Source organism: Chanodichthys erythropterus, chromosome 17 (assembly GCF_024489055.1).
Source record: "Chanodichthys erythropterus isolate Z2021 chromosome 17, ASM2448905v1, whole genome shotgun sequence".
NCBI classification, from domain to species: domain Eukaryota; kingdom Metazoa; phylum Chordata; class Actinopteri; order Cypriniformes; family Xenocyprididae; genus Chanodichthys; species Chanodichthys erythropterus.
This window is the reverse complement of record NC_090237.1, coordinates 14029561-14050030: the sequence shown is the minus strand read 5'-3', so window position 1 is coordinate 14050030 and position 20470 is coordinate 14029561. Positions and strand designations below refer to the sequence as shown.

The 20470-nt window shown below is 36.7% G+C and overlaps 1 protein-coding gene across 3 annotated transcripts in view; it reads right to left on the bottom strand.

Moving 5' to 3' along the window:
- The window catches only part of zgc:77784 (uncharacterized protein LOC402947 homolog), a 70991-nt gene that overhangs the window by 23602 nt on the left and 26919 nt on the right, over positions 1-20470 (bottom strand). For all 3 annotated transcript variants that reach the window (XM_067364466.1, XM_067364468.1, XM_067364467.1), the window contains exons 5-9: positions 20256-20394; positions 17269-17396; positions 7085-7209; positions 3730-3901; positions 684-889 (exon numbers count right to left, since the gene is read on the bottom strand). In XM_067364466.1, coding sequence (XP_067220567.1) covers positions 684-889; positions 3730-3901; positions 7085-7209; positions 17269-17396; positions 20256-20394 — 770 coding nt within the window. The remainder of the gene's footprint in view (positions 1-683; positions 890-3729; positions 3902-7084; positions 7210-17268; positions 17397-20255; positions 20395-20470) is intronic.

Sequence of the window (20470 nt, the reverse complement as noted above, 5' to 3'; positions counted from 1 at the left end):
AATAATATAATACAACATAATATAATAATTATTACTACCACTTCTAAATCCAGGACTCTTATATATGTTATGTTATGAAATATGATGTATGATAGGCTGCTTTAACATTCAAAGAGCTCCACAAAATTAAACTTGCAAATTAAATATTCCAGTCCTATATCTTTATTTGATAGGCTAATATATCTATTATGTCAAACACTATATCATGACATGGCAGATTTGGCTGGTTGTTCAGATGTATTGAACCCCTTTAAGTCTTCAGCTATTTTTCCACCGAACCTACTTGATGAATGAATGCCAGAATCAATTAAAACAAATCGTACTCTTTACTCCGATCTTGGAAGGAAACTGCAGATTAGTGTCACTTCCACTTTATCAGTATAATTTTGTGTGCGTAATTACATTTGAGCTAAATGTACGGAGAGCTTCTGTAAGCAATCAAATCTGTTGGTTATTGATTTATGAACATTATGCCGCTAAATGTGTTTTGCATGCGTTGATGGAAACCCTGCCTCGAGTACAAGAAACGCTCAAGTGGACACCATTATTCCAGGTGTGCTTGTGAAAGTCTCCCTCAGTTTGAAATGTTTTCTCAGAGCCTCTCTGTCCAGGGAGCTTTTGCTTTTCACAGCCCTAATCAAAGCAAACAATTCACATCTTTGTCTGAAGCATCTGTCAAATACCTTCACACCGCTGATGTGTAAAGTGCCGTTTTCCATTAGGCTTATGTGAATGTCATCGCTCAGAACGCTTTGCCCGTCCTTCTCCCACCTGACGCTGGGGATTGGGCTGCCCATCACATGGCACTGGAGTAGGGCACTGGAGCCTAAAGTGAGCGTCTGGTTGGCTGGACCCTGTCGGATAATTGGAGGGACGAGATCTGATGGGCCTGGAGGATAAACAGCAGAGAGTGTTTGTGAGGAGTGTGTTTGCATCTGTTCAGTTCTCTAATAGTGCCTCTGGCATCCAAAGATCAGCCTTACTTACTTGTACGGCTACGGAAGCGCAACTGGCAGTTAGAGTTAATCACACTTTGAAAACACAAAAGATGGAGATATTCTGGAATTGGGGTGATGGGTCAGCATGGTTGACTAGAAGACTACACTGTGAAATTGTCTTGTTTTCCAGTAAAAATCTTTAAAAAAAGTCTTAAATCAAGATACATTTAAAGATAGATATTAAAGGGTTAGTTCACCCAAAAATGAAAATTCTGTCATTAATTACCCTCATGTCTTTCTAAGTGTGTAAGACTTTTGTTCATCTTCAGAACACAAATGAAGATCTTTCTGATGAAATCTGAGAGCTTTCTGTTCCTCCATTGACAGCTACGCAACTGACACTTTAATTCTTCAAAAAGTTCATAAAGAGATCGTAAAACTAATCCATATGAATTGGTGGTTTAGTCCAAATTTTCTGAAGAGACTTGATCGGTTTATTGATGAACAGACTTTTATTCACCTATTAACATTGATCAGTGAACATAAATAGAAAGCTTGTATGCTTGATGCGCGAGAACCTCTTGCGGAAGCTCAAACGTGTTTCATAACACGAGAATGAACCTCATTGGCACGTCAAGCAAACATGCTTGAGCTTCCGTTTACCACAACTGATGTGTGAGTTGATGAATGTTTATATGTGAATAAAAGCCTAAATTCAGTCTGTTCATCATAAAAAGTGATCGAGTCTCTTTAGAAAATTTGGACTAAACCACTTCAAATGGATTAGTTTTCCAATCTCTTTATGAACTTTGTGAAGCTTCAAAGTGGTAGTTGTGTAGCTGTCAATGGAGGGACAGAAAGATCTCAGATTTCATCAAAAAATCTTGTTCTGAAGATGAACGAAAGTCTTACAGGTTTGGAACAACATGAGGGTGAGTGATTAATGACAGAATTTTCATTTTGGGGCGAACAAACCCTTTAAGTTTGGACACTGATCAGAAGTATTGGGGGATGTACTAAACAAATTAGCAAATTAGTGTGAGCCTGCAAATCCATAAAAGTGCTGATGGGAGTGAAAAGTTCTGCAGGTGATCTACTGACAATGCACAAATTAAAGAACACACACAGCCAGATCATTTCCATAACGACCAACGCAATCTTCCAAGAGCAGAGCAAATCCGCATAGGATTACAACAAGCAGAGCTGTAGCTGTAGTGTAACAAAACAGGCCCTATTGGGTTAATACATGTTTTTGGCCATTAAATAATGGCACAAATACTAGTTATTGATTAAGCCACAGCCTTAGTAAAGCATGTTGCATGATTCATTTCAATGCTCTTCTCCTACAATTCTTTAGTCTGAAAAAAAAACTCCAACAAATGCATATGCAAGTCGGTGCCAATAGCCTAGTGGGTAGCGCCGACACATAGGTCAACTTCTATGCTAAAGTTCGATTCCACTCTAGGTCCTTTGCTGATCCTGTTCCCCACTTTCCACCCCAATCCTGTCTGATCTGTACCGTTCTGTCCAATAAAAAGGCCAAAATATACAACTTAAAAAAAAAACAAATGCATATGCAATACCCAGATAGCAAGCAATGATTGAAACAGTGTTAAATCAATGTTAATTTGTCAACGTTAACCGCATTGAATCAATATCACTTTTGCACCCGCAAGTAATGTTTAAAAAATGTTGAAATTTAAAAAAAAAATCAATGGAAATGGCATTGATGTTTATTCAACATTAGAGATTTAATGTCTTTTATCTTCAGTTGATTACAGGCTGTGTTGCTTTAAGTCAGTTGTAGTTGTGTTTCATTTTCTGAGAGTGCAAGCATGATGTTGAACCAACATCAATGCCATTTCCATAGATTTTTTGTTGAAATTGCAACATTTTTTCAACATTAATTGCGGGTGCAAAAGTGATATTGATTCAATGCCGTTAACGTTGAAACATTAACATTGATTTAACATTGTTTCAGTCATTGTTTGCTATCTGGGTAAGGTCACCCGCAAAAATAACTATGTCATCGGCTTTTCATCGCTAATTGACTTTAGTAAATCCTGACAGTAGTTTTTTAACACCAAAAGGGGGTTTGAGCTGGTGCTGTTAGTAAATCTAACCATAGGTTTTCTGAAAAAGTTATCAAAATTAAGTAAGTTTATGCTAAAACAAGAAAAAGTGGGGTCAGAAAACAAGATTGTTTTTCTTACCTTACCTTTCAAGTCTTGTTTATGCAAAAACTCACTAAATTTTGATCTTTTTTCAGAAAACCTATGGTTAGATTTACTAACAGCACCAGCTCAAACCCCCTTTTGGTGTTAAAAAACTACTGTCAGGATTTACTAAAGTCAATTAGCGATGAAAAGCCGATGACATAGTTATTTTTGCGGGTGACCTTACCCAGATAGCAATATATACATTAAATAAATGTATATTGATTTAAGATTGTTTATTGTTTATTATTATATATTAACTTGAAAACAGGCCAAAAATATGCAGTAAGAAATATGTTTTTGCAGTGTTGTTAATTATTGAAGCCAACTTGTTTATTAAAAAATATTATTTTAGGCGGAAGTTTTTAAAAACTTCACTTCACTTTTAGCGATCCCTCAGCAAGCACCATTAATTAAAAACAGGATTTATGATTTAAGGAATACACATCAAAATGAAAAGCTGTGTGCACTGTGTGTGTTCACACTCAGGCAGTTTAATACTAGGGGTTTTCTTCACAATTATCTCCAGAGATGCCATTTGCTGGGTGGGATGAACAGTAATCCCAGATACTCACGAGTTTCCACTTCCAGCAGAGCCTTGGCAAGGACACTTCCTGCCACGCTGATGGCCTGGCAGATATAGTAGCCCGAGTCCTCAGAGTGTACATCAGAGATGGACAGCTCTCCGCTCATGGACACAGAATAACGGCCCGACTGGGAAGGAGGTTGGCCGGGGAAAAGAAGCATCTACAACAGAGGACAGACTCTTGAGTTCACACCACACCGTGGGCAAAATACCCAGTGTTCAGAGGCTTTGAAAGTCTGTTTTACAAAAAAATTACTGTGTTACAAATGGCCATGAAAACAGGATTGTCTTTGTTCTTTTGAAGTGAAGTTTGATAAACTATGTTAACATACTCTAATGTTCTTAAAGGTACAGTAGCAAAAACAGAATGTTTAACTGAATTTTATTTAAAGATCAGACAGGCTGAAAAATGCTTATGTACGGTAATGCTTTACAATTACAGAGATGCACAACTTAACAGTTATCAGTGAATATTAGAGTTATGTTTTTTACAGTATTGGTCGATATTGCAGATTTAATTGTTTATGCTAATTTCCTCTGTTTTTACATTTAGATTGTATTGCTGTCATCTAACGCTCAGTCAGTTAATCTTTGAAAACACTAATAATTTAATAACTGTTAATGTACTGTTAAATGTAATCTTTATAAATGTCAAAATGAATATAATTTTTCATACTGCACATAATAATATTGTGATGCCTAAATAATTGATTTTGCTTTTTAACATTTTATTTTTCATTTATTCAGACAAAAAAATTTAATTACTTAAATATCCACCATTTATCATTCATCAGCCATAACATTAAAAATTTTTTGGATTGTAATCATTTTAATATTCATTTGTCCCTATACCATAAGGCTCAATTCATTAACATCAGTTTATGCATCAGATATCATGATCAAACAATGAACATAACTTTTAAAAGCATTTATTAATTTAGGTTAGTGTTCAATTATAAATAAATAAATGTTAATTTTTCATTTATGTTCACTCATAACACATTTATATAATACAATTCATACACTGCCATTCAAAAATATTATTACAACTGAAAAATAACTGTTTTCTATTTTAATACATTTTAGAATTTAACTCATTCCTATGATGGCAAAGCTGGACTTTCAGCAGCCATTATTCCAGTCTTCAGTGTCACATGATCCTTCAGAAATCATTCTAATATGATGATTTGATGCTCAAGAAACATTTCTTACTATTATCAATGTTGAAAACAGTTGTGCTGCTTAATATTTTTGTGGAAACAGTGATAATTTTTTTTCACGATTTGATGATTAGAAAGTACAAAGAACAGCATTTATATGAAATAGAAATCTTTTGCAACATATAAATGTCATTACTGTCACTTTTGATCAGTTTAATGTATCCTTGCTGAATAAAAATAGTAATTTCTTTAAAAAAAAATCGTACTTCCCCTAAACTTTATAACAGCAGTGTACGTAAATCAAACTAATGCACTAATGTATATAAACTATTAGTACTGTATATGTAGAAATTCACATTAATCTACATCCATAAATGCTGTAAAAGTATTTTCATTCTTAGTTCATATTAGCCATGAACCATCAATCTTCAGATGTGTGACCAGGGCCGTTGCTGAAGGGGCGAAAGGTGGTGACGATTCAACCCGAGGAGGATCTCCCCCATCCCCCAACACCCCCCCCCCAACCAAAAAAACAAAACAAACAACAACAAAAAATGTGATTTGAACCGAACCTACACCTAGGCCCCATACTGGCCCTGTGTGTAATTGCATTATGATGTTTTGCTACAAGAAACCTTGACTAACATACGTGGATAAATCAAAAAAATAAAAGGCTTGAACATGGTGCAGATTAAAGATCTCATCTCCATCAAAAACTGCACATCAACTGATTTGAGTGCTTAGTCATGTGTCTTTCTGGCAGTTTAATGCGCTGACCGAAGCTGCTTTTTTGTGGGACTTCAGTTAGGTTAACTGGAGGTATATACATGATGGGGAATCCATCCACTTCTCTTAAGAGGCTTAAACTGGGCAAGTAATGGACCAAGGTGAAAAGGCCACAGCGTAATCTGGAACACAGCTGCAAATGGTTTACAAACGTGAACACGGGGGACATACTATAAAATCCATTGCACAAGCAACACCCCAAATGACTGCAAAATGATGTGAGCCATCAAGGCTGAGTGGTCTTTAGCTCTCTGCTGCACTGACAGAGGTCTATTTTTAGAGTGAAAACACGCTCCTGACTGCCATTACACTGAACGCTGTGCTTTCGCTGGCCTATGGGAGCTGCTCTGACACCTGATGTTCCTCTGTGTCAAATTTTCTCCTCCTACTCCTTCACAAGTCTCTTCTTTTTCCTCTTAGGAGGCCCAACGCTCACTGGTGTTTTCCCATAATGGCTCTGAAAACATGACGCTTTGTTGAAGGGCCCGGCTCCAGCAATCCAACGCTCTGAATCATCTCTTCAATGCAATCAGCAATCAGACTAATCAGCATCAACAAGGGTAAATATAATCATTGAGAGGCTCTAGGCTTGTTTTCAAGCTTTGGATAAGTTAATGAGTCACCAATAAACATGCTCTGAGATGCAAATACAACATCTTTATATGAAGAGATCTGCCTTTGATCTCCAATCAGGCTCTTTAAACCCACGCATCACATTCATAGAATTATTGGATTATTGAGTGACAATGCTGAGACATCTCATAAGCTGCATCTAAAAATCAAGTACAAAAGACTGTGTACTTGAACTACAGTATGTACTTGACTGTATATACTGCATGAATTTCAAAGGGTAATATAGTCTGTACTGTACATACACTACCGTCCAAAAGTTTGGAGTAAGATTTTAGAGTATTTATTTAAACAAAAAATACAGTAAAAACATTAAAATACTATTAAAATAACTGAAAATAACTGTTTAATATAAATATATTTGTAGCAATAGCCAACAATACATTATCGATTTTACTTTTATGCCAAAATCATTATGATATTAAGTAAAGATCATGTTCCATGAAGATATTTTGTAAATTTCCTACCATAAATATATCAAAAGTTTATTTTTGTAAGTAATATGCATTGCTAAGGACTTAATTTGGACAACTTTAAAGGTGATTTTCTCAATATTTTGATTTTTTTGCAACCTCAGATTCCAGATTTTCATACAGTCTCATTCATCTCGGCCAATAATTGTCCTATCATAACAAACCATACATCAATGGAAAAGTATACATCTCAATTTCAAAAAAATTGACCGTTATGACTGATTTTGTGGTCCAGGGTCACATATGGTTTGGTTGGTTAAATGCTGTAGGTATTAAGCATAAGTTGCACACTCACCTGGCTGCCTTCTTTCTGCCAGAAAACTGCCGGAAGGGGGTTTCCCTGCGTGCCACACTGAAAAGTAACGGTCCGTCCTTGAACTGCGACTTGATTCAGGGGACGTACATCAATCTGCGGAGGCACTGAGACCATAAAGAACCGAATGGGGCTGGTTAGTGAATTTACAAATGCTTCATGATTTTTCTGTATGTTTGTCCTTTTTGCTTTGTTTATAAAGCTCTTAACAAATTCAGAAGTGGAAATTAGGGAATTTCCAATAGCATGTGAAGCCAGCATAAATCTACTGAATCAAAAAGATATTAAAGATATTTTGTTTAAGTGACAAACATAAACTACCTTTCAAAAGTTTGGGGTGAGTATGATTTTTTTTTTTAAAAAGAAAAAAAAGAAAAGAAATTAAAGGGATAGTGCGAGTGTGAATGCTAGACATTACTGCCGTTGTCAGAGCGCGATCAGACCTCACTAAGCGATTGCATAGTGGTGTTTTAGAGGTAATAAAATGATATAAATAATGTTCGGTTTCTCACACAAACCGATCGTTTCGTGTCTTAGGACATCAATGTGCCGTCATGGGTTTAATTTGGATTTGTCTATTCATATTTTTTGACTCTTATAAATTGTGTTACCATTCACACTCGCATTATAAGACTGACAGACGGCAATGGTTGGAGTTAAAAATCATCATTTGTGTTCTACTGAAGAAACAAAGTCACCTACATCTTGGATGCCCTGGGGGTAAGCAGATAAACATCAAATTTTCATTTTTGGGTGAACTATACCTTTAATACTTTTATTCAGCAAGAATGCATTAAACTGATCAAAAGTTACAGTAAAGACATTTATAATTTTACAAAAGATTTCCATTTCAAATAAATGCTGTCCTTTACATTATAGAAATAATTTATATTTTAAAATACATTCAAATAGAAATTAAAGACTAATTTAAATTAACAATATTAACTGTTTTCCTGTAAGAGACAAAACATAGTTAGATATTTTATGAAATTATGAACTTACTATACCCTAAACATTTGCATGGAGGTGTATATCAGAATTTTATCGCCACAATAAAATAAATATTAAAATATAAACAAATGAGACAATTGCTGATATTCACTAAAGGCCAAAGCTATAATATTAACATGAATAGCATAGTCCAGATAATTTGGTAGAGAAAGAATTTCATAATAAATATCATAAAAAAGACTTTGGCATCTTAGCAAATGCCACGTATGAGCGGTTTGTGGCACTGCAGAGAAACAGTAAGGCATTTTTCTCAAGAGAAACATCTGTAAAAGACTCAAGCAAACGTCTCAGAGGGATTCATTTATTTGCATGCACTGTGTTGTTTTAGCACTATGCTAATGGTAACAACAGGTAACAACACCCTAAAATGAGTTTCCAATCTACATCAGACAACCAAGATTTGGCTTAATTTACTGGCATGGCAGTCTGCAGCTGTTTTGTGAGAAACACCTTTCAGTTTGTTTTGTTTTTTAGTCTCATAGCTTTCTAGCAGAAACAATTGTGAAGTTGAAGGCACATCATTTGTGATGCCTTTCCTATGGGTGTCTCTGACAATCACGACTCCTACTTGAACTTAAGTTTGATTGAAGTTAACCCTCACTAAATGCCATCTAGAATAACCCACTCTATGAAAAAATGAAGTGCTTTTCCCAGTATTTTAAATCACTTATCAGTTAAGTGCTGTCTTCTGTGGCTCATCAGCTCTGTGATTTGCACATTAGTGTGAGAGCCGTCGGATTAAAACATATAGAGTCTCCACTCAGCCCAGATTAAAGCAAGTAATTAGTTGTGACTGCAAAGCAGATTCCGATGCTGGAGTCCATAGCTCATGCTGGGACAGCGGCGGATGCACGGTATCGAAAAACATCTGTTTTTGATAGCGATGTTTGAGGTGGCTACTGCTTGGTTTATCGCTCTGAAAGCCAAACAGAACCACCGGCGTTATCCATCAGCCATTTCCCGCCCATTTTTTAGTACGACGCTGGGCTCAGAGCTGTGTGTCTTTGTTTAGATAACCAGACCGCTACCCTGCTGTTTAGAAACTTCACAGTAGGCCTGTACACCAGACTCAAGTGAGAGAAGGCGTATGAGAGCGTGAAAAGCAGACAGGGAGAAAGCGCGAGATCTGACTCATCTGTGTTGTTTCTCCATTTTCACATTTTTTTCTGACGGGGCTACAAGCTCCTACACAAATAACAGCTCATGACGAGAAGCCGACAAAGATCACTAAAACCGGAGGAGAATAATAGTGTGGGGAAAAGTTGCTCTGGGCTAACGGAGCTACTGAACGCTTCTGCAGGTGACAACTCCCATGCGACAGCATTACTTGTATGTATGTATGTCAGCTTTAGGGACTGAAATAATGAGTTAAAGAAATGCTTCCCTGTAGAATGAAATTCTGGAGCCTTGAAGGGACAGAAGATATTTTTAAAAATGTCTCATTTGTCCATACAACGAAAGTCAACTGCAATAACAATAACAGATCATTCTAAATTGTAATGTAGACATTACAGGCAGGCATTTTCTGTAAAGCAGCTTTAACCTGTTAAAGTGTCACTGGCCTACCGGTGGGCCCACAGCCATTACATATTTAAAAACACAGTAATATCCTATACTAAACATAAACTAATCTTGACAAACTATGGATAATTTGAAAGCTTACAATCTCTAGTTTTCATATTTGGTGACTGATTTTCAAAATAAATTACAGAGGAGCAGTAATTTATCAATCTGCAACAAGAATATTTTCATACTCACAAGGCCTGTTCAGACCTTTATTTTGAAACAGCGATGAACAAGAAAAATCATGAAAGATTGGTAGAAACCTGTTTGTTTTCATGTCACGAGTTTAAAAGATAACATCCATTCAGTTTTTTGAGAAAAAACGGTCTGAAAATGATTTAAATATAAAAAAAAAAAAAAATAACAACAGATTCGTCATTTGTGATGTAGCGGCGAGCTATAACCCACAGACGTGTTGTTTTTATGTTTATTAGAGGTTTATACTACTTCTATATAGGATGTCTACTTCATAAATTGTATGAAAATTATGGAAATGTATGGTTCAGATCACTCAAACCATAAATGGAAATGGAGGCGCCCTTATATGGAGCTTGGTTGTCATCTAGTGGAAAAGTGTGGTACCACGCACAAACTAAATCTTACTGAAAGCTAATTTTTGAGATATCAACTTAAAATTTGGAACACAACTTGTTCAGATTTTTGGCTTTGATTTTCTTGCAGTTTTAGAGTAAAACATGTTTTGTAATATATATATTTTATATCAAATATATAATTTTACATTTGACATTTTCATAAACTTAAACTTCTATAATTTTTTTTGTTTCACTTACATAATCTATTTCTAATTTATTTTAAATTTACATCTGCAATCTACCCAATGTCTTCTTTAAAACAAGACTAGCCTTATGTCTATATTCCAGAGCATTCTTGAATTACAACCATTTAGTTTGAATAATGCATTTTCATATCTATACAAAAAAAAAGGGGGATGGGGGGTTGACAGTTAACAGGATAACTATATGTATTGTGAAAAGCGCTATACAAATACATGTGAAATTGTAATGGGTCTAATGGGAATGATGTTTTGCACCCTATTGTTTTGACAAAAAACACTTCTTGTTTTGAACTCCACAGAAAGAAATTTATTCAGGTTTGGAACCTCATAAATAGGGTGACCAGACAGTCCCGTATTTCAGCTACATTTTTAGTGTCCCGACATATTAAGAAAAAATCATGTTTTGTCCCGTATTTCATCTTTCCTAAAATTTCTTTTTTACTAGGTAATCATAGTAGTAGAAGTGTTCTGGCACGTGAGAACAGCCCAATCAATTCGTCGAAGAACAAAAGTACCGTCCAATCACAATTCGTTATTGATTAACTTGCCGTTAGTTACGGCGGTCGCCCACGCTCTCTCTCTTTCCTTGCGCGTGATCCCAGTTCTCTCAGACAGCACGCAATCAGTTCTCCTTGCGGCTGAATAGTCAAATGCACACATAGTTTTTCAAAATGTCCATTGTGTGGAGTATCTCATGTTAATACAATCTCTATCGTATTTGTCGTATCGTTTGTAAATTTCTGCTCACCCGTCCCATATTCCACCATGAGAAATCTGGTCACCCTACAGAATTTTCATTTTTGTGAGAAATGTCCCTTTAAAGGGTTAGTTCAGCCAAAAATGAAAATTCTGTGGTCAATTAATCACCCTCATGTCGTTTCAAACCCATAAGACTTTTGCTCATCTTCGGAACACAAATGAGATGAAGATATTTTTGATGAAATCTGGGAGATTTCTGTCCCTCCATTGAAAGTCTATTCACACAAAACTCACTTTGAAACATTCATAAAAGAGATTGTAAAAGAAATCCATACGAATTGAGCATTAAATCCAAGTCTTCTGAAGAGGCACGATCACTTAATATGATGAACAGGTTTAATTTAAGATTTTATTCACATATAAACACTGATCAGCGAACATACATATTTGGTAAATGGAAGCTCAAACATTCTGAAGATGAACAAAAGTCTTATGGGTGTGGAATGACATGAGGGTGAGTAACTGATGACAGAATTTTCATTTTTGGGTAAACTATCCCTTTAAAAGCCATAGAATTAAAACACACCATTTCCTGTTTTTAATACAGGGCACATTTGAGATGATCCAGTGAATGAGGATGCGTTAGACTCATGACTCATCCAGTGGGTATTTTGTTGCTGGGCTTGGTAAAAGCTTTCGTGCACATGGCCGCTCATCGTGTAAACTTGTCTGACAAGTGTAAAAACAGCAGATGTGTGTGGTCAGTCATAATCTTCAGCGTGTTAAGTCACTGATGCCATGGCTTTGCTCCCTGGTTTGTTGGGAAAATGTTAGGCTAGAAGGCAACAAACATCTGCTGAGAGGATCAGAGAAGACAGCATTCCCCTGACAGCCACAGGCCCTGTCAATCTCATATAAGCACAGGTGTTCTCATAACACCACACAGGAAGTGAATGTTGACAGACTGAATACACTTAACTAAGTTCCTAAAAAGAAAATATTACTGTGTATTAACATATGGGAGTGATGATCAGACAATTCTGTCATTAATTACTCACCCTCATGTTGCTCCACACCCGTAAGACCTTTGTTCATCTTCGGAACACAAATTAAGACATTTTTGATAAAATCTGGCTTCCATTGACAGCAATGAATTAATTTACACTTTCAATTGGCCAGAAAGCTACTAAAGAAATATTTAAAACAGTTCATGTGACTACAGTGGTTCAACCTTAATATTATGAAGCGACGAGAATACTTTTTGTGTGCCAAAATAACTTTATTCAACAATATCTAGTGATGGACGATTTCAAAACACTGCTTCATGAATCTTCGAAGCTTTACGAATCTTTTGTTTCGAATCAGTGGTTCGGAGCGTGTATCAAACTGTCAAAGTCACACAAACCATTGAAGTTTCGAAACATTTATGACGTAACGAAGCTTCGTTTACTGAAATCACGTGACTTTCACGCTCCGAACCACTGATTCGAAACAAAAGATTTGTAAAGTTTCACAGCTTCGTGAAGCAGTGTTTTGAAATCGCCCATCACTAGATATTGTTGAATAAAGTTGTTATTTTGTTATTTGGCTCACAAAAAGTATTCTCGTCGCTTTATAATATTAAGTTTGAACCACTGTAGTCACATGAACAGTTTTAAATATGTCTTTAGTAGCTTTCTGGATGTTTGAAAGTGTAAATTAATTTGCTGGCAATGCAGACCTAATCGAGCCATTGGATTATATCAAAAATATCTTAATTTGTGCTCCGAAGGTTTTACGGGTGTGGAACGACATGAAGGTGAGCAATTAATGACAGAATTTTCATTTTTGGGTGAACACTCGCCAAATGAGTAAAAACAGCTTTGGAGAGTAAATGAAATGAGTTACTCAAAAGCGGCTGGAACTTTTTGCATTAAACTGCTGGATAATGCATTTGTAAATCTGTAAGAATTATAGCCACATATGTGGAATATTTTTTCACGTTAATCCACAAAAAGAAAATGTGAGGAGTGAAATCCTGATATTTGTCACAAGTGCAGTTCTACTGAGAGATAGATACTGGCTCATGTCAAGTGTTGCTGTGGGTAACACAAAAAACAACACTTTGGGATGTTGTTTCTCATATTTCAGTTTCAGTGGATTAATGTAAGGAATATTCCTCATAGTGTTTGTCACAAATATGCTGTCACAAAAAACCTGCACATTTTCTCATTTTACTCGCCACTGACAGGTATGACAAAACAGTCATTTTGGATCCTGTTTCCATGTGCTAAATATACAATTATTTTGTTTACCTGCTAGTAAATTTTATTATTTTAATGGCTTTTTTGTTTTTACTTTTATTGATATAGACAGTGAGAGAGAGGAAAGGAAATGTAGAGATGTGTGGGAACAAGACTGGTAAAATTCACAAATCCAGTTAACGTCAAAAACATGGGTGCCACAAATGAATGTGGTTAAGCATGTTGACCACTTAAAGGGATAGTTCACCCAAAAATGACAATTTTATGTTTATCTGATGTAGGAGACTTTGTTTCTTCAGTAGAACACAAATGATGATTTTAACTCCAACCGTTACAACTCACTGTACAACTCAGTCTATAAGAGTCAAAAAAACATGTATAGACAAATCCAAATTTAATCCTGCGGCTTGTGACGACACATTGATGTCCTGAGACACGAAACGATCGGTTTGTGCGCGAACCCGAACAGTATTTATATCATGTTTTACCTCTAAAACACCACCATGTCTAACTGCGTTCAGCACTCGGTTAGTGATGTCTGATCGTTTCGTGTCTTAGGACATCAATGTGTCGTCACGAGCGGCAGGATTTAATTTGGATTTGTCTATGCATGTTTTTTTTACTCTTATAGATGGAGTTCCCATTGACATGCATTATACGACTGACAGACGGCAACGGTTGGAGTTAAAAATCATCATTTGTATTCTACTGAAGAAACAAAGTCACCTACATCTTGGATGCCCTGGGGGTAAGCAGATAAACATCAAATTTTCAATTTTGGGTGAACTATACCTTTAATAAGCCACATTCAAAAGCTCCTAATTTTTACCTCTATTTTACACCATCTTTTCAATAATATGAGGGCACATCACCTAAATTCAGTCTCAAAATCCTCGCAGCTCAACTTGTAGAGGATGACAAGTTTGATATCCAGGTAATGCTAGCTACTGATAAAATTTTCTGCTTAAATGCATTGTAATGTAAGTTGTTTTGGATAAAAGTGTCTGCCAAATACATAAATATAAATGTAAAATTTACCTGTGATTCCTGAAAATGTAAAGCAATCACTTCAGTTATAAAATGGAGTATTCTCTATCTTTTTTTAAAACATTTGATGTTTAAATTATATAAATGTCAAGCGGCTGCTTTAAACTTTTCTTTTTTTTTTTTTGAGCTATGAAATCCCCATTAATCGAAGGGCAATATCACAGTAATGGCTTAAAATGTCTTTTTGAAGCATTCAAACACATTTCTATCATACCCACAATGCAAAGCATCAGACATAAAACAGCCTGCCTTTGCCACCTTGTGGGATGTGGCAGCATGCAGTGAAGAGGAAGGAAAGGTTGGTAAGGATCAAATGATGAAGGGCAACAAAACACCAAGGCAAATGAGACAGAAAATTCACAAATGAAACATCAAGAAAATGGCCCTGAGTCAGAAAATGGAGAGAGAGACCGAAAAAGAGAGAGTGTGGCAGAAAAAGGAGGCAGTAGGCAGGAGATGGAGGCAGAGTTGCTTGGTCTCATCTTAATTCAGACTGGCAAAATAACTGGAGGATGAATTGAATCAGGTCTGCTACAGCTGCTTCCCCCGGCTTGTGCCAGTTAGATTTCCATCCAGTTCTTTCTTGCTCAGTCTTTCTCTCTCTAATTTCCACACACACACAAACACACATTTTGCCACGTTCTATTAACACTGCCTCTGCACTCCGGCAGTTTGCTGAAGCACACCGTCTCTATAACAGCTGTCAGATACAGTAATCCACACGTTTTAACATAAGCTCCACATAGTTCCAAAACATAGTGATCCGCCTAAGTAGAAAATTCTGCCTTCATTTTCTCACCCTCATGCTGTTCCAAACCTGTATGTTTTTCTATCTTCAGTAGAACACAAAAGAAGATATATATTTTAAAGAATGTTTCAACTGTTTTTGTCCATACAATGAAATGCAATGGCGTTCAAAACAACATTTGGTCTCCTTTAGGGTTTGGTATCATTAAACCATTTCACCGATTTAAATTCTAATTCTGCCTGTCAATTACAAATCTTATCAATTCCCAGTTTTGATTCCAATAAGGTAAAAAAACAAAAAAAACAACAACAAAAAAAACATTCAGATATCAAACATATTTATTCTGTCTTTTGCAAAACTTTTTGTTGCAGCTGAATACCATGAACAAAAATCAGCAGCTTAAAGAATGCTGACACAAGGAACTGTGTGACTTTTTACGAGGATATTTTGACAGTTTTGTGTGTATTTGTCCATTCAAGAGAAAGAAGATGTGAAAGAGGACTAAATTTAGTACTCACGCATTAAATGAGAGGTGTTTTTTGCGCGCGCTTGGATATGTGCGCAGCACAGAAAACTGTGTGAGTGCTGAATTGAGTTCTCTTTTACGTCTTCTTGCGCTTGAATGGTTTAAAATCACAATGATGTGCATACAGGAATCGATAGGCAGTGAACTATCCCTTTAAAGATTCATTGGTGCACTCTTTACACAAGCTCAGAGAAAAGGTAAATTAAATATGACGTGTACAGTTTCATTCAATACTAAAAATATCAAGAAAAATATTTAAGTCGTATTAAAATATCTTTTTTGTAGCAAATGTCTGTGCATTCAAAGTATTTTTTATAAGTACTTTGGTATATCGTTGTTAGCTTAGCAGCATGCTATCGTAAAATCAAGTCTCTGGCTATTTGTATTGTGCTTTGTTTTACTGCCTATGTAGAGGTTTCCAAATCAGTCACTTCCATGACAGTCACCTTAAGCCCAAAGTATACTTTGGTTTTTACGTGTACGCTTGGGTACACGTACAGTGCGAGTTGCACTTTGTGTCAATGACACAAACAGAGGGAACAACAACAAAATACTGTTGCTGTTGTACTGCAACAACAACAGATGCCCACATTGACAAACGCTTGGTTGAGGTGGTTAAGAGATTTTTATGACTCGTAACTTCTGTAAACAAATAGCACAAATAATCAATAAATAATCTCTGCACGAATAATCCCTGCATCCTAATATGCCTAGTTTCATACTATACAGTAGGCAAACAACAGTGTGTGAGCCAAGTAGTGCATCCGAATTCATAGTATTCATAAAACAGTAGGTGAAAAGTACCTGGATGACCTATTACTTCCATCAAAACCCCCCGATTGCTACTCAAAGCTAGCCCAAAACTAGCCTGGTCCCTCACGTTCTGGGGGGTAATATCCGCGTTTTTGGTGGGGTTCCCCTGATAAATATTGACTAAATATCATGTTATTTAAAGTTGCTTCAACCCACAGACATGAAAAACAACCGCGGCAACAGTGTAAAAGTAGCACAATTCCAAGGGAAAACCGTAGACTTGGCAAAACTAGTCACATGACAATGCAACATGATCAATGTAGTTTGTACGAATTTCAATCATACTACACATTTCATACTACAGAATGCACTTTTTTAATGGTGACGAATTAAGTTTCAAACCAATATACTACCTACTGTACAGTATGCAATTTTGGACAGCAATAAATATGTTTGGCCATACGCCAAACGTTCATGTCAAAACTTTGGGATTTAATATCAGCTGCGTATGTAGGCATTGAAGCAGCTCACTAGGTAGAATAGAGCTAACATTTAAGCAGCAACAGAGGAGCTGATAAACTCTTCCATGTGACTTCACACAGATCAGACTGATTGCGCCTGACAGGTTCAAATGGCTGCAGTGAGGTCTGTTTAATGGAGATGAGCAACAACATATGCATGAAGCTAAGAATATCATCTTGGTTCTTTGTGATTCATATTTCACGTGTGCTGCGATTACACACATGTAAATGGCTGAGAATGCATGCATGCGTGTCTTACCGTGGACCTGCAGCACGGCGGAGGCTTCGGTTTTGCCGACACTGTTTTCGGTGACACATGTGTAAGTGCCCTCGTCCTCCGCTCTGACCCTCATCAGACGCAGGCTGTTGTCACCACGGATCTCAAATCTATTCGGCCGAGAAGGTGAAAAGAGACAGAGGTTGTCCATGAGAAGAGCAGATTGAAGAGTCATCACATCTTTCCCCTGCACCCTGTCTACATCCTTCCACTCTCTGAGAGGACATTTCTGTGTGACTCCACCATATATGCCATTGTACTGCACTGTATGGTGCCCCAAACTCTATGAAACACTAATTATATTTTATTCTTGTGGCTTTTTCCACTTTTTTTGGACAGTAAAGAGAGAAGACAGGAAACTATCTGGGGAGAGAATGGAAATGGGATTAAGATAGAAGTTGGTTCACTGGGTGGCCATCTTTCTAGTCGTACAACTACAGCAATATATTTGAATGGGCGAAGCCTGAAATCTTTAAAACTGTTGGCTAAGCTTTAATTTTAACAACATGCCATATTGCCAATAAAATCTGACAACAATGGTAACAAGTTTTATTTCACTAGATCAAATCACACAATAAAACTCTAATTTTTCCATTTCTATAGGTTCTATATTGAGCATTACAGTTTCTAACATACAAACCCGATTCCAAAAAAGTTGGGACACTGTACAAATTGTGAATAAAAAGGAATGCAATAATTTACAAATCTCATAAACTTATATTTTATTCATAATAGAATATAGATAACATATCAAATGTTGAAAGTGAGACATTTTGAAATGTCATGCCAAATATTGGCTCATTTTGGATTTCATGAGAGATACACATTCCAAAAAAGTTGGGACAGGTAGCAATAAGAGGCCGGAAAAGTTAAATGTACATATATAGAACAGCTGGAGGACCAATTTGCAACTTATTAGGTCAATTGGCAACATGATTGGGTATAAAAAGAGCCTCCCAGAGTGGCAGTGCCTCTCAAGATGGGCAGAGGATCAACAATTCCCCCAATGCTGCGGCGAAAAATAGAGGAGCAATATCAGAAAGGAGTTTCTCAGAGAAAAATTGCAAAGAGTTTAAAGTTATCATCATCTACAGTGCATAATATCATCCAAAGATTCAGAGAATCTGGAACAATCTCTGTGCGTAAGGGTCAAGGCCGGAAAATCATACTGGATGCCCGTGATCTTCGGGCCCTTAACAGCACTGCATCACATACAGGAATGCTACTGTAATGGAAATCACAACATGTGCTCAGGAATACTTCCAGAAAACATTGTCGGTGAACACAATCCACCGTGCCTTTCGCCGTTGCTGGCTAAAACTCTATAGGTCAAAATAAGCCATATCTAAACATGATCCAGAAGCGCAGGCATTTTCTCTGGGCCAAGACTCATTTAAAATGGACTGTGGCAAAGTGGAAAACTGTTATGTGGTCAGATGAATCAAAATTTGAAATTCTTTTGGGAAAACTGGGACGCCATGTCATCCGGACTAGAGGGACAAGGACAACCCAAGTTGTTATCAGAGCTCAGTTCAGAAGCCTGCATCTCTGATGGTATGGGGTTGCATGAGTGCGTGTGGCATGGCAGCTTACACATCTGGAAAGGCACCATCAATGCTGAAAGGTATATCCAAGTTCTAGAACAACATATGCTCCCATTCAGACGTCGTCTCTTTCAGGGAAGACCTTGCACTTTCCAACATGACAATGCCAGACCACATACTGCATCAATTACAACATCATGGCTGCGTAGAAGAAGGATCCGGGTACTGAAATGGCCAGCCTGAAGTCCAGATCTTTCACCCATAGGAAACATTTGGCGCAACATAAAGAGGAAGATGCAACAAAGAAGACCTAAGACAGTTGAGCAACTAGAAGCCTGTATTAGACAAGAATGGGACAACATTCCTGTTCCTAAACTTGAGCAACTTGTCTCCTCAGTCCCCAAACGTTTGCAGACTGTTATAAAAAGAAGAGGGGATGCCACACAATGGTCAACATGGCCTTATCCCAACTTTTTTGAGATGTGTTGTTGCCATGAAATTTAAAATCAACTTATTTTTCCCTTATTTTCCCAGTTTAAATATTTGATATGTCATCTATGTTGTATTCTGAATAAAATATTGAAATTTGAAACTTACACATCATTGCATTCTGTTTTTATTCACAATTTGTACAGTGTCCCAACTTTTTTTGGAATCGGATTTGTACATTTTGGTGTATGTAGTAAGTCTCTTCCTCCCCAGATCTGAACCTGAATCTCCCACATAAGCGCCAACATTCGGTAACCACTAAACCATTGCTCAGACTAAATGCTAATTATAGTAATACAATCCATTACCTTTCATAGTAAATTAATCTGAGAATATGAGATAACCCAAATCACTACCAGCTGCTGCCAACAAATTATTACCACAAAAATTTGAAACTTAATGTTGATTATATAATTTTCAGTTTTTAAATAAATTTAAATATAATTATCATATTGCATATCACGTATAACATTGTTTAACATCCTAAATTATCCTAAATTAAACCAGTTCATCATATAAACATCAATCAGCGAACATACAGTACATACAAAACAGCTCATCAGATATGGTAAATGGAAGCTCAACCTTATCGGCTGACAAAGTCTTAATGAACTTATGAACTTCTTAAAGTTTTGGTGGAATGGACTTTAAATGGAGTGATAGAAGTTTCTCAGGTTTCATTAAAAAAGTTCATTTGACTTTTGAAGATGAATGAAAACCTAATGGGTTTGAATGACATTTGGGTGAATAAATGATGAGAGAATTTTCATTTTTGGCTGAAATACCTCTAATGTTTTGTTGTATGTATTATTCCTCTTTGTGAATGGAGTATGTATACAAGGTTACATCCCAGTTTGATGTTTATTGAGCTTTCTCCTTCTCTAACTGAACTATAACAGAAAAACACATCACAAATTTTTGTAAGCAGAGTCTTGCCTCCCCCGTGGTAGTTCTCCCTCGTCTCTGTTCCAGCGGACTGTCGGAGCCGGGTCTCCATGAACCTCACACAAGAAGTCAACAGTCTCCTCAGCCAAAACGATCTGATTCACAGGTCTGCGGATGAACACTGGCCTCTCTGCTCCCACAATCACACAGAGACATCACACAGTGCTTATTTTCACCCTTTTGTGAAACCAAAAGAAAAACTAGCC